We start from the raw sequence: 14,670 nt of genomic DNA on the forward strand, positions 1-14,670 counted from the left end.
GTTCCTGGAAAATAATTAGTTTCCACATAACCACTGAGAATAAAAAGAAAATCTATTATAACCAGAAAAATGAAGGGAAAAAAAGATAAATAGTCCACAATTACATCAAAATGTTTATTTTTGTATATAGACATTTAAAACATTCATCTCCAAGAACAGCTTCAATCATGTATACAATAAGAAATAGACTTTAAATCCTAATACAGAAAAAGTAACAGAATTAATTTTTAAATGCTGCTGTAGACACTAGTGTTAGAAAAAAAGTTTATAAATGGTTTTGCACCAAAAAAATATGCAAAGAAACTTGAAAATAGAAAATTGTTTGCCATTTGTTTCTCTGGTTGCTGTTTACTAGACCCAGTGACTGATTGTCTTCAGCACACATCTAATTTGGCCATTTACGACTTTTGGCTAATGTGATCCAAAACGTGATCTAGATAGTGCTTTTCACTGGAGGATTGACAAACACGCTACATACATTAGTGAATCTTCACACCACCTCAGTGAGGTAGGTTAGAAATATTATACAGAAATTGAGGCACAAAGAGGTAAGTGACTTGCCCAAAGTTCCCAACAGCACAGTCCCTGGAAGAGAAGAGGAGGTAGCTCTCCATCCAGGACTCCTGTGCCAGAGAGCTGGACAGGGACACCCTCACGTAGCATTTGCTAAATACTCAGATAAAGCTGTAGCTGATCCTTTGCGTCTTCTGTACCCTATAGAAAAGGGAAGTCTTTTGGGCAACTCTCCTACCCTTGGCTCTCAACTCTCCTCCCATTTGTTCTCTTAGGAACTCCTTTACCTCTTTGAAGACTGTAGCAGCCTTGGAATGGGGACCAGACCTCTCACCTTAATACTTAGAAGGAACCTATTTGGTAGTATTTTTGAGATGTGTCCATTGGACAAACAATGGTCAAAGGCGACAGGATTGGGAAGGTACCTGTCAGAGCAGTAACTGCTTATTTCTCTAATCAGTTTGTTGAGGTATCACCTCTCTCACTCTACCAGATATTAAGGAGCAAAAAAGAAGTGCAGTTATCTGAGACAAACTGACATTGAAATCCTGGTGTTCCATGCAGTGTTGGTAAATGGTTTGTAAGGAATGTGTGATACTTTACTTGCTACTTGAAAAGATGTCTTCTTTTCCAGATCAGGGGTTTCTGGAGCACCAAGGATAAAAAGGTGCCCACCACAAGAACAGCTTGAGAGTTGCCAATTATGCTTTTCACTTCTGGTTTAATCGAAGGAAAACACAGTGGTATTAAAATTGGTCATGAGCAGCAAAAATTCAGGAATAAAAAAATCAGCAATATAAAGACTACAGTATTAACTGGATAGGGCATTCTTTAAAAAGAAAGGTATGAATAATATGGGTATTTTAAATTCTTTCTTCTGTAAGGAATACTTTCAAAAAGTACATAGTAAGACTAAGATACCAAGTTGTATACTAATATTTTTCAGGCCTTGGGCCTCAAATATATATATTTATATATAATACTCCAGTGTGAACAGCAATTTGATAAAATGTAAAATGTACTTTTTTTTTTTTTTAAATCACACACAAGTATTATAACCACAGGGTTCACCAGAAATCTAAAGCAAGGAGACACGGCTTCCACAGGTAGTTCTAATCAAAGGTTTTCAAACAGAAATCAACTTTTCTTCTTTTACAATACTCAACATGTCCACTATCAAGTACACTTAGTATGAAAAACAAAAAACAAGACGACCATACACTGCGACACAGTATCTGGTAAAAATGCTGCTGCACGGCACTAAAGCTCCCTCACGCTCCTTGCTTTAGAGCTCCGGGGTGAAAGGGAGGGGAGGGTGATGGAGTGCAGTTGGTGACCACTGGAAAACACGAGCCCTTTCAACAATGCTGCGACACTGTTAGTTTTTGGTTTGAACATACACACACACACTCACAAATGCTAAGGGTACACACTACCAAATTCTGTGGTCAGCTTTTCCAAGAACTACTGGGGAAAGTTTCAATGCTGCAAATCCTCGAGGTTGCCCTACCACCCCCACCTTGTTTCCAAATGACTCACTTCACCTTCTGCTTTGAGCACTGGTGGTACCCCTTTTCTGCAGAGATGCTATGTAGGCACAGGTACTACATAGCTGTAGTTTTCCACCAAAACCACTTGTATCATTGTGCTTAAGGGGAGACTGTCGTTGTAATACTGACACTTGCTTACTGGCCCTGTATTCTCTGTAAACAAGGAGGCTGTGTGCAACAACCACATCAACTCTATTTACAGAAGGTTTCCCACGGTACACACAGGCACAATGGTCGCTATGCTTTCTAAAAGCTGTGCATGTGCCTTGGTGTCTTCCAAAGACAGTGCTCCAAGTGGAACCTATGTGCAAACAAAATCTTAACGACAAAGAGTAGCTCAAGCAGCCATTGTGCTCCCAAGTCGTCTGAAGAACTTTGCCAGATTAACCCAGGCCCCAGAGTGCTTACATCCACTTGCATTTCTTCTTTTCATCAAATAAGACTTTAACATGCAAGAGTTGTTTCTGTGCTTCTTCCAGCCCTCGTTCTCTTTCTAGTTTATTTAGAATCTGTTGACAATTAGAACAGTTATTTTAGATATTGTGGTTTGAGCATTACAATTCTGGTTTTTTGGGGGATTTTTTTTTTTTTTTGCATTCCTGATGCTGTGAGTGGTAAAATCTGTATGAAACAGATGCCAACATTTTCTTTGATCATTTACATACTCACTTTGCAAGTTGTTTTGCTAAGTCATTATCACAGGATCAACAACACTTTGGCTTAAAATAGAAGCTTGCAAGAAATACCAACTATTTGCTTACAAATATGGGGCCAGACTTCCAAGGCCCCACTTTATGCATTATGTCACAGCCATTCCAAGCACAGCAAGCATTCCTGGGCAGCCAACATGCAGGCAAGTATTTCTTCTGAAATGCAGCAGGCAGGGGCATCCTGGTCAGAGACGAATACTTCCCTCCCATCCTGAGCAGTGTAGCCCCTCCTCTGCCCTTCCCCTCCCAGTGCTTCCCTTCTCACCCCTGACAGAAGGATGCTTATCATGTTTAAGGAACTCATTGCCTCTACCCTACCTTAGCGCTTCACTTGATCTTCAAGTAGCAAATGGACTTGGTGAGCTATTCTCACCAGTGACATGGATAGCCTGTCCCAGCATGACTGAGTGGGGGGGAATCAGGGAAGGGGGAATTAACATTTATTTGGAAACAAAGCATCTGATGAATGTGTCTGTGTGAATTCCCAAAGAAAAAAATCCAGATTAAGGAGAATTAATCAAAAAGGAGAATGGTTTATTGAAATAGTCGCTTAAGTTAGAAATATGTCATAATTTCATATAGCTACTAAGTACAGAATCTAGCCAGTTTAACAAGCTTAGCTTTCATTTTTTTCAGCAGGTTTTAATCAAGCATCAGCTGGCCCAGTTTAGTAGGGTCACTACTTACTCATCAAAGTTAAGTTCGTGGGGCCTGAAGCCACAGTGACTCACTTTAACTGTAAATGCAGACCTGCCCCAAGGTGAGCAGCATGATCAAGCTGGAGGAGGGGCAGCCATGTGCAGGGTCTGGCCTGCTGCCAGGACCCCCCAGCTTAGACAGGCTTCCTGGCCTCCCTTTCTGTCCATCTGGGATGCCAGAGCTGTCCTGAGACAGAATTCTGTAACCAAATCCTTGTGACCAACTCATAGGTGACAAAGATGTTACATAAAATCTTACCTCATCAAAATACTTTACGATGTATTTGTATATTTCTGTCAAGGCCACTTCTTCATTAAATTCATTTTCATGTTTCTAAAAGAAAGAAAGCCTTATTCAGAGATTCCGAAATTTTTTTTATTAAAAACAAAACAAACAAAAAAAAATGTAAGCTTATTTCTGCCTTCTAATGATACCTTAGATTCCTGAGTTAAGAATTCTTCCATTTCTAATGATGACAATGGAGGCAAATCCCTGATTGCTTTGTAGTAAGATTTTACTTCCTCTTTGTAGGTTGGGATATCCTTGGCATAGAGAAGTTTATTAGTTGGTGCTTCCTGAAAAAAAGCAACCACCACCAAAAGAGTAAAAATCCATGAGGAATTTATAACACTACCAGTGTAGCTGAGCCGCCAGCAACCGGCACAGGAGGACTTCCTGCTAGAACGCCTTCTGCGGTAGGCTTTAATGAACGTTGTTGACTGAGTGACTGACTGCCATCTAGATAGTTCTGGTGAGTCACTGTTATTTTGAGGAAGATTAAATGCTAATATATTCTGCCTTCCTCTCATAAAAGAACTAAAATTATTATTTTTGCATGATTTTGAGTTACTGTAACAATGGGACTTACTTCAATCATAGTTCATCACTAATGGTTGTAAAAAGCCTGAATTAAAACATTTGCTCTCATCCTCACCCACCAGTGAATTTTGGCATTTATAAAAGACTTGATTGTAGGTCTCGTTGAGCCCTTTTATATAACCATGAAATTGGTAAGTAATTGGCAGTGGCAGATTTTCCAGCTTGTCCCTTTTGTTTCATTAGATTGCAAAGATCTTCCAGTTTCCTCAAGGAAGCACGTGGTCGTTAGTATTGGTGGCTGTCATGTCTGAATTTGCAAAGGTGTCCTGGCAATTTGAATGGTCTTACGTAACAGTGATCATATGTTAAAGATCAAGTAGGAGAGGGTTACACTTCACAAAGTCAAATTCTACTCAGAGAAAATAGGTGAGTGAGTGCTAGTGGACTGGTACATGTTACAGACTCCATGAGGCTTGAAGAATCATTTTGAAGGATGCCTAGGCTGACAGGCTACTGAGATTTTTCTCACTCAGGAAGCTTCCGGGGAACTCACAGATTTCATGATCATTCAGGCACTGAGTGTAGAGAGGTCAGGATGACCGGTGCCTGCCCTTAAGCAGCGTGCACTGGGGTCAGGGATGGGGCAGAGTGCTTTCTGTGACTTGCGCAGTGAGCAACAGAGTGTAAAGGCCTGTAGAGTGAGGGGCATCAGAGAGCATAATTTTGCATTTTGGGTGATCTTGGGCAAGGCTTGTAACCTGTCAGAACATCACCTTTGGCCTCTGTAACTGCACAGAGGATAGGCAGCTTGCATGGTACTTGTGAAGACTGAAATATAACCAAGAACCTGGTAAGTGAGCTTTTTTTTTTTTTTTTTTTGACAGGCAGAGTGGACAGTGAGAGAGAGAGATAGAGAGAAAGGTCTTCCTTTTGCCGTTGGTTCACCCTCCAATGGCCGCCGCGGTAGCGCGCTGCAGCGGGCGCACCGCGCTGTTCCGATGGCAGGAGCCAGGTGCTTCTCCTGGTCTCCCATGGGGTGCAGGGCCCAAGGACTGCACTCCCAGGCCACAGCAGAGAGCTGGCCTGGAAGAGGGGCAACCGGGACAGGATCGGTGCCCCGACCGGGACTAGAACCCGGTGTGCCGGTGCCGCAAGGCGGAGGATTAGCCTAGTGAGCTTTTTAATACAGATGAGAACTTACGTGCCAAGATGTACTTTATAAATGTAGAGAAGCAGAAAGTTCATGCAGTAGGTACAGTTAGACTCATCTGATTTTAGACTCATCATCATTTTGATAGCCACTAGAAAATTATGTATGTTGAGTGAATGAATAGGACTTAAGAGACAGGATGTGAAAATGAGTTCATGGTGTGTTTGGGAAACTAAAAGCTGTATTGTGGAGGGTACAAAAAGGATGAGGTCAGGAAGCGAGGCCTGAAGCCAGTCAGCAGGGGCCATCTGGTCCTGTGAAGGCCTTAGCGAGCAGCTGAGGAGAAGTATTTGCAATTTGTGAGCAGGAAACTGACAAGATAAGATTTGTGTTTTAGGCAAATAGCCAGAGACAAGTGGACAGCAGGGCTACGGCCACTGCTGAGGAGGTGACTGAGATTATCCTAATGGGGATGGGATGCAAGGGTAAGGCAGGAGACTGAGAAGGGAGTGGTAATCAGTTAACTGAGGCTGCAGATTGGAAAATGGGATGCTGAAGATTACCCCTTGAGAAATGAGGCCGTGATGGGTTTAGGAGTAGGACTCTGAGGCCTCTGTGGAAAGAAACATCAATCACTGCTCTTTCCAGGTCCTCTTAAAATCCTTCTCCCAAAGAGCCACTTCTCAGTGTTCAAAGATGTCCTGCAATCCATTAGGTACAGATATTGTTGAGTGTAATATATTTTGGAGTGCTCAAGACCTAAACTTCTTTCAAAGTTTACTCTCTATTTTTATTTTTCACTGCTTTCTTGGGGCTTTTAATCAGTTAAGATAACCAGAGGAATGAACGTCAGGCATGATTTTCTTCCCCACTAGCAATCTATTCTGTTATATTCAAGTTGACTTAATTTGGGAAGTTTCAATAGCTTGTGTCCATAGGATATTTTTTCTAGGAAGCAATTCTAGCAATTTCTAGGAAAGCAATTCTATGCTTTGTGCTAAAGTCACAGGCAGAGTTATGCAACTGCGTGGGGCTCATTATTATTATTTTAAATGGGAGATTTTAAAGGAAAGCAGTTTTACAGTGACCACCATTGCCCGTTTCCTTGGGGCTAGTGTAGCTTGGACCAGTGGTTTATTATTTGAATGACAGAGTGCTTTCCACTCACAAGAAACAGTAAAGCTGGCCCCTACCTTCCCCAGCTGCTGCTCCGTGAGAGAAAACGCATCCATGAATGCCTGGGCAATCACTGACAAGCAGCCGTCTATGTGTGGCGTCTTCTTAATGTCAAAGACAAACTGAGGGTTCTTCAGGATGTTCACCCAGAAGCGCAGAGGAAGGCTGTTCAAAGACAGAACAGTCTCTTTTCACGTGAAGCCAACGGTCTGTTTGTCACAGGGTGGAAAGGGGCGTTTTTGTCCTTGTGATTGAAGTACACAAGTCTGCTTAGCCAAACAGAACCACGCAACAGATGGGGACACTACTCAGAACAGGGAAGGGTTGACACTGACAGAGCTGCCGAAAGGCAGGCCAGACAAGTTTGAAAGTGGCCGTGGACAAGACGAGCATGTTCTTGACTGGGTGAGATGAGGGCTACCAAGGAGGGCATCCAAGATTTCCAGGCCCTTCGCAAACCTGTGCCATCCTGGCCTAAACTACCACCGTGTCTCACCTGGATTATCCATCCTTGGCTCCTCAGAATCCGGTCCCTTCCCTTCCTCGCTCAAACCTCCTGTGGCTCTCGATTAACACTTTACACGCCTAGCCCTGAGCTTTCCCCCTGTGCTCATCCCAGCTCCCCTGGGCTTTCCACTGTGGTTCTTCAAGAATGTAAAGCAAGGTTGTGCCTCAGGACTCTCTTCTTCCCATTCCCTCCCTTTTTAAGGTTTATTTATTTGGAAGTCAGAGTTAGATCTTTCTTGCATCCATCTGGGGAGTGAACCAGTGGATGAAACAGCCGGGGCTGCACCAAGCTAAAGCTCAGAGCTTCATCTGGGTCTCCTGCTTTCCCAGGCACATTAGCAGGAAGCTGGACTGCAAGTGGAACAGATGAGACTCGAACTAGTGCCTTCATGGGATGTTGGTGGCACGTGTGGTGGTTTAACCTGTTAATGCCACAACACTGGCCCCAGGATTTCTGCCTGTTATTGTCCATCACCTCTCTCGAGACTGGCTCAGATACAATCTTCTCTGTGAGGCTGTCTCCAACTGCCCCGTTTGGACACTGCTATCTTCCTTTCCCACTATCTCACCTATATTATCACCACCTTCGGCTATACTACAACTGATACATTTTTGGTCTGCCTCAGCCTATTGGAATGCCGTCTATGAAGACATGGATTTGTGTGATGGGATCTTTATCTCCAGCACCTAAAAGGGACTGGCACATAGTAGGTACTCAGATATTTGAGTCTGAATTTAGGAATTCTTCAAAGTCCTTCCATCTTTCCCTTTAAGCTTTTGCTGACCCCACCATCAGCTGCCACTGCTTAGATTCCATACTTCACAGGGAATGGTGGCCTACGGTAGCCGAGTCTGGAGAGAAGAGGCAGGAAGGCAGCAAGCCACAGTGGAGAGCTGAGCTAGACCTGGAGTAAATGGGAGAGATCAGACCTAGAGCTCTAGAACTTTAGCTTTTCATACTCCATTAAGCTGGGTGACAAACACCACTGCTGGGAAGGGAGAAGTGCTACATCATAACCCTGGGTATTACTCAGCTGCGGGCAGTGAGCTATGATGTGTTGCCACTGCTTAAGGTTAAATGTCAAGTATTTGGCATAGTAGGCTATGCCTGTGGCCTAAGTGCTTGGGCCCCAGTACCCACATGGGAGACCTGGCAGATGCTCCTGGCTTCGGATTGACCATTTGGGAAGTGAACCAGATGGAAAACCTTTCTGTCTGTAACTTTCCCTCTCAAATAAATAAATAAAAATCTATTAAAGCAAAACCAACCACAAACTCTAGAGGTATCTCAGTACTTCCTTGGTAAAAATGAAAGCAGCCTATCTTACACAGAATCATCATATATACAGTTTGCAACTGCTAAGTAATTGATTATTTAGGGACAAATCAAAGTCTCCTCTAAAGGAAATACGGTATAATAAAACCACAAAATAGTAACTTCTCATCCTTTGCTGGTCCACTTGATCTAACCTTCTAAACACAGTCTTCTTTCATGCATGCAAAGTAGTATAGTTAATTTTATCCCAAAGAATAGAATTCTTGGCACGGGGATGCTTTCACTTACTGTTAAAAATAGTGGCAAAGCCAGAAACTACTTGGGCATGATAGCTCACCACGTCCAGAGAGTCTGACCCAGGGATGAGTGAGTCCTCCCATGACTATGCCCTCCTTCTTGTTCAAAGTCTGTCCCAGATTCTTGAGAACAGTGACTGATCACCTACATTCCCACCTGTTTGTTTTCCAAATATGTACAACATCAGGATCTGTGATTTTTTTGTTTTCAGCCTGGGCATCCAAAAAGTCAAAGAAGTATTTTATAGCAAATGGGGCTCTGCTGTTAGGTAAACTCCAAATGCTTCGGAATAGTTTTTCAAGCACAGAGTGAATTGCCACCTGAAAGAGAACATCAGGTTTGGTAAATTAAAAATAGATGGCAGTGGTTTTCAAAGCATAATAAAAAACCAATCCAAGCACAAAATAGAGAAAACAGTGTGAAGATGTACTATCCACTAAACGGCCTGCCACCTTATTGCGAATGTAAGGGAAGTCTTCAGTCCGTTAAGTTGCTCTCCACAAGGACAATCACAGGATAGGAGTATTGAATTAGGAAAGCAAATCTATGTTGCATATTTGATATCTATTAAAAGTAAAGAAAACCTTTTAAGAAACAGCAGAAGAGAAAAATCTAAAACCATGAAATGAGGTCAGACTTCACATAAGGGGCAAATGAAAACCAATGCCCAAGTTTAGATTTGGTTCCTAAGATTTTGCTGATAAAATAGTCAAATGGGGTGGCTGCTAGCAATTTCTAACAGTTGCAATGTCTGCTGTAGAGTCTGGTTTTGTGGTGGTAGCGGTTAGGTTGCCACCTATATTTGATGTGAGCAATCCATATAGGTGCAGGTTCGAATCCCAGATGCTCTAGTTCTAATCCCGCTCCCTGCTGATGTGCCCAAGTCCTTGAACCCCTGCACCCATCTGGGAGACCTAGATGGAGTTCCTGGCCCAGTCCTGACTCTCATGGTCATTTGGGAAGTGGATGTAAGATCGATCGATTGATCTCCCTCCCTCCCCCAACACATCTCAACTCTGCCTTTCAAATAAATCAATCTTAAAAAAAAAAAGAAAGCAATGGCAGTTGTAGGTCTATATACATAAGTCAAAAAGCCGTGGATATCTGGCTTTGTTAATTATGTTTAGCCAGGAAACACTCAAGTGATACTTCCCTGTTCCCAGAAATTTTCCTTTTGCCTATTTTCCATCTTAAGGTTTTATTGTGTACTTTCCAAAGCCCTTGTACAAAAACCAAACTGGCTGGACTCTTGTGGGGTAGCCGAGAAAACCAAGATACCAGGGCTGTCTTCACTCCACTGAAAAAAACAGATTCCCTGCCACAATCTGAAGCAGCCCAGCAGGTAGTGAGGGCCAGGGCAGGTGACCACACTTGTAGGACTGGTCATTTCAGAACGGTGAAATCAGGTCTCCGGGGACTTGTCTGTTAATCCCACTGAAAGCCAGATGAAGTACAGTTTGCTCCTGATTTGTGTGCCAGTGGCTTTCGCATCTGACACTTTTGGATGTGAAAAGAATTCGTAATTTCAAAATGGGAAGGAAAAAATGAGATTTCCTAGGTTTACAGATCCTGACACCTCCTCCCCAAATCCAGCTGGGAGGGAGTCTTAGTGTTTATCTATATAATAACAAGTCAACAAGAAGGTCTAATTATGTTGTCAACCTAAAAAATAACAATAGGGAAATGGGGTAAAGAAACTGGGAATAATATTAAAATCCCTGGCTGAAGATGCTATAAACTAGAAATGTGCAACATGACTTTATCTTGAAGCTTATAAGAAAAAAAAAAGGGGTGGTGGTGGTAGGAAGTGTTTACAATTTAAACTTTCATTTTGCTTTGCTAGAAGGCACGAGGGATTTGTAACATTTTCACACTTCAGTGGAAATTAAGTCAAACACATCATACACCCCCAAGGTGGCCGTAAAAGCGCTCCCAGAACAGTAAGTGTACCTTGGTCGACAGCAGCTTTGTCAAATACATTTCTTTTACTTTGAACTTGTGTTTCCCTCTATGTCTTTTTCCTTGCACATCTTGGAAGGCTTCCGAATCTGGTAAAATCTAAAGGGAAGCCAAAGCAGAAGCGTTACCCACGGAGACCATTCAAGCTCCAGAAGGCATGCAATTCAGAGTGAGCACAAGAAAGCCTGAACTCACCAAATGGCAGTGGTCATCTGAATATTCCACATCTGAACACGGGGAAAAAAGGGACAGAAAACAGTCCATTAAAAAAATAGCCACGGGCTAACTGGCCTTTTTGTAAAAAGTCCCATTTGTGCTACAAAACCCAAGAGGTTTACTCTAGGATGAAGATGGGGTGGGCTAGAGCAGCGTCCCTGTTCCTAGAAGTGTTAAAGTAGTGAGGTGATGGCCCAGGAGACTCAGGCGTTACTCGACAAATACCAGGGACCTCCCGAAAGTGCACGAAAAATGCATGATCAAACTGCAATGTGTGGATTTCAAATTTTCCTGCCCCCAAATCATCTATTTGACATTTTTGAAGTTCCCATGGTACACCTGATCTCATCTGAAAGGTTTCAGAGAAGAATGTTGGATTTGAAGAGGTGGAGTTAGCCAGGCAAATGGAGGAACACCGTCAGGTGGGAAGGAACTTGACCAATGAGGTGGAGCTGGCAGCGAGCCGAGAGTGGCAAAGGGTACGGAAATGCTTGCAAGAAATGTGGCTGTAAAGGGAATGGGGGGAAAAGGGATATTAAGGCACTTGGGCATTTTGTTTTAGAAGAGGAGAGAGACTAGGATATCTTGAAATGCTAACGAATGCAGTAGACAGGGAGGGCAAGAAAGTACTGCCAGTGGTGCAAGTGTGTTCAGAAAGCTGGGCAGGATGGTGAGATCCAGAGCACAGGTGAGACATGGGCCCTGCATGAGGACAGTCCATAGTGGTGGGCTAGGTGGGGAGGACGTCAGGCAGATGGGAATAGCTCGGGAGGTTTGTTGCTAGCTGCTGAGGCAGTCCTGAATTTTGGTTGGTTGTTTTGGGGTGAAGTCATCTCTGTAGACAGGAGAGCGCCTGGGGTTGGAGCTTTGAGGACAGAAGGCAGATACTGTGCAGAACACAGAGCTGAATAGCCTAGGGAAACCCAGTGGGAATAGGTACCGTGAGTCTACAGTGACCCCAACTATACTGTTGTGCACCTTTCTCCTGTGACCTTAGCTTCAGACAAGGCTAACAGAGGAGCCGATGACAGGGCAGGGGGTTGCAGAGTTAGCAGGATGGCAGTCCCAATGATGGCTTTCATTTGGACTAGATGAGGAGAAAGAGTAGGCATTGGTTCACTGGAATTCCCATGAAGGGATCCAAACCTAAGACTCCTCTATTTTCAATCCTTGAGGAACAGGCTCTACAAAAGGCCCACTATGTGAAGCTGAGAAAGCACGCACTGTTCTACTTTTTACAACACAAGGATACCTCCCTCCAGCCCCCATGCCACCATGAGGACTTCTGTAGCCAGATGCAGTGATGGAAGGTGGAGCAGATCCTTCCACATTATCTTGTCTATGATCAGCAGCCCTGCCTTCTCGGCACTGGGACCTCCCAGGCTGCTAGTGCTATGCCCGGAATCAGGAAAGCCTACCCCCGGCTGTGTGTGAGAAGGGGCCTGGGGGTTAGAAACCCTAACCTTTCTGAGGGCAAAGGGCTGATGATCTTGGCAGGGATCTATTCTCTCTGGCGACAAACCCGGACTAGGACCCAACGCTTCTCTCTAGCCCGTGTCAGTGGTTTCCTGACCACGGTCAGGGAGGTAGAAGATGACTTGAGAGGCTAGCCTCTCTGGTTGGTGCTGTGGTGTGGTAAGTGAAGCCACTGCCCGTAACTACAGGACCCAGCTGCTCCATACCCAATCCAGCTCATTGCTCTTGTGCCTGGGAGGGCAGTGGAAGATGGCCTAAGTCCTTGGGCCCCTGCATCTACATCGGAGATCTGGAAGAAGCTCTGGGTTCCTGGCTTAGGCATGGCACAGTTCCAGCTATTACAGCCTTTTGGGAAGTAAACCAGTGGATGGAAGATGGCTCACTTGCTTGTTCTCTCCCTTCTTCCCTCCCTCTGCACTTTCTGGGAAGTTTGTGAATGCTACCCCATAGAGACTTGGATACTATAAGTGGCTCATCTTGTTTGGTCAGCTGTGATTATCTGCACACTTCCTTGTTTGCCAGGGACATCTCCATTAGCCATCTCCACTCCTACTGCCTGGCTGGAGAAAAGCGGGGTGGGGGCCGAGACCCTCCCTGAGTTCAGAGCCCTTAAGAGGCAGCGTGCTCCCTGGAGTGGTGCGGTCTGGGCCACCCACCTTCTACACTTTGTCTCCTTTTCTCTTCCTTGCACATTCTTAGCACTAGAAACAGATCGAAATGGCTCTTCTCAGCTTTCAGAGAATTAGATAGCAACAATTCAATCTCACCTTTTTGTGACAATACAGCTGAGGCAAAAAGCAATCCTTTATAAAGCTGGGTGAGAACAAAAGGTTAACAATATCATATTGGTTACCTGAAGTAAAATTCGCTATCTTCTTAAAGACTTTTATAGTGGAGCCATTCGATATCTGAAAGCAAAGACAAACAGTAGATGAGTTTTCAAAATGCAACATGTTCCTCACCCCCACCCAGGTATTAGAGGCTGGATGGATTCTGGGTTCCCTCACTCATTAAATCACTACCTAGCAAGTCTTCCGATGCTCTGGGTGTTGTGCTAGAGGCTCGGGCTGTGTGTGGTGACAAGCAAGACTCTGTCTCTGCCTTCAGTGGGCTCCCAGTCCTGTGCAGGAGGCAGACAGCCAGCGACAGGTGCTCAGGAGACAGGGGCCGGGATCCTGTGGGTGTGTTGGGGGTGTGGGTAACCCTGGAGGACTCAGCTGTGTGAGGACATGCCCTAGCCTCTGAGGGCCAGCCGGCTGGACCACCTTCACTTCCGGAGCTTCCTCCTAGTTACAGACTGAATGTCGCGGTCCCCTCCAAAGCCAGCTGCAGGAATCCTAATCCCAACATGGTGCTGTTGGACAGTGGAGCCTCGGGGGTGGAGGCCTTGTGAACGGGCTTTGTGCCTCTGTGAAACAAGGCACCAGAGCTCGCCCACTTTCTCCGCTGGCCACCACGTGAGGACACAGCAGGAAGATGGCCCTCACCAGCCACCCGATCTACCAGTACTTTGCCCTGACCTTGAACTTCAGGCACCAGAGTATTGCTTAATCCTCCCGGGCCATGGTATTCCACTGGAGTAGCATGAGCTTTCTTCTAAGATGCTAGTTAAGAAATACTGAAACAGGCCAGCGCCACGGCTCAGTAGGCTAATCCTCCGCCTTGCGGCACCGGCACACCGGGTTCTAGTCCCGGTCAGGGCACCGATCCTGTCCTGGTTGCCCCTCTTCCAGGCCAGCTCTCTGCTGTGGCCTGGGAGTGCAGTAGAGGATGGCCCAAGTGCTTGGGCCCTGCACCCCATGGGACACCAGGAGAAGCACCTGGCTCCTGCCATCGGATCAGTGCGGTGCGCCGGCCGCAGCACGCCTACCGCGGCGGCCATTGGAGGGTGAACCAACGGCAAAAGGAAGACCTTTCTCTCTGTCTCTCTCACTGTCCACTCTGCCTGTCAAAAATAAAAAAAAAAAGAAAAAAACTGAAACAGGTTTTCAAAAACATCCAGAAAGCTGCGGTTTACCCTATGGTGACTTCACATCTCATTCTATACCCAGGTGAAGTAAATACGAATGTGACTGTGAACTATCTAATTTTTTCGTACCAGAAACAGACTAAGCATTCATCAGTATTAGAGTGAACAATGTGGGGTATATTCACACAACAATATTGTGAAACAATGAAAATGAACAAACCATTGCTACGTGCCACATGAGACCTGCATAATCATAAAGTTGAATCAAAGAAGCCTGACACAAAGCACACTGTACGATCCCATCGACGTACAGCTTAAAAACATACCCACACAAAGTAATGATATTAGACATC

At 44.7% G+C, this 14,670-nt stretch overlaps 1 protein-coding gene across 2 annotated transcripts in view; it reads right to left on the bottom strand.

The window, feature by feature from the left end:
• Positions 1-165: 165 nt before the first annotated feature.
• PLXNC1 (plexin C1) overlaps positions 166-14,670 on the bottom strand; it is a 157,414-nt gene continuing 142,909 nt past the window's right edge. Inside the window, exons 24-31 of one of the 2 annotated variants that reach the window (XM_062203121.1) lie at positions 13,202-13,256; positions 10,852-10,883; positions 10,648-10,755; positions 8,854-9,017; positions 6,635-6,782; positions 3,907-4,014; positions 3,731-3,805; positions 166-2,572 (exon numbers count right to left, since the gene is read on the bottom strand). In XM_062203121.1, the coding sequence (XP_062059105.1) occupies positions 2,468-2,572; positions 3,731-3,805; positions 3,907-4,014; positions 6,635-6,782; positions 8,854-9,017; positions 10,648-10,755; positions 10,852-10,883; positions 13,202-13,256 (795 nt within the window). In that variant the 3' untranslated portion in view covers positions 166-2,467. Of the gene's footprint in view, positions 2,573-3,730; positions 3,806-3,906; positions 4,048-6,634; positions 6,783-8,853; positions 9,018-10,647; positions 10,756-10,851; positions 10,884-13,201; positions 13,257-14,670 lie in introns of both variants that reach the window. The other variant, XM_062203120.1, reaches the window with a different exon arrangement.

This window comes from Lepus europaeus, chromosome 10, assembly GCF_033115175.1.
Source record: "Lepus europaeus isolate LE1 chromosome 10, mLepTim1.pri, whole genome shotgun sequence".
Lineage (NCBI taxonomy): Eukaryota > Metazoa > Chordata > Mammalia > Lagomorpha > Leporidae > Lepus > Lepus europaeus.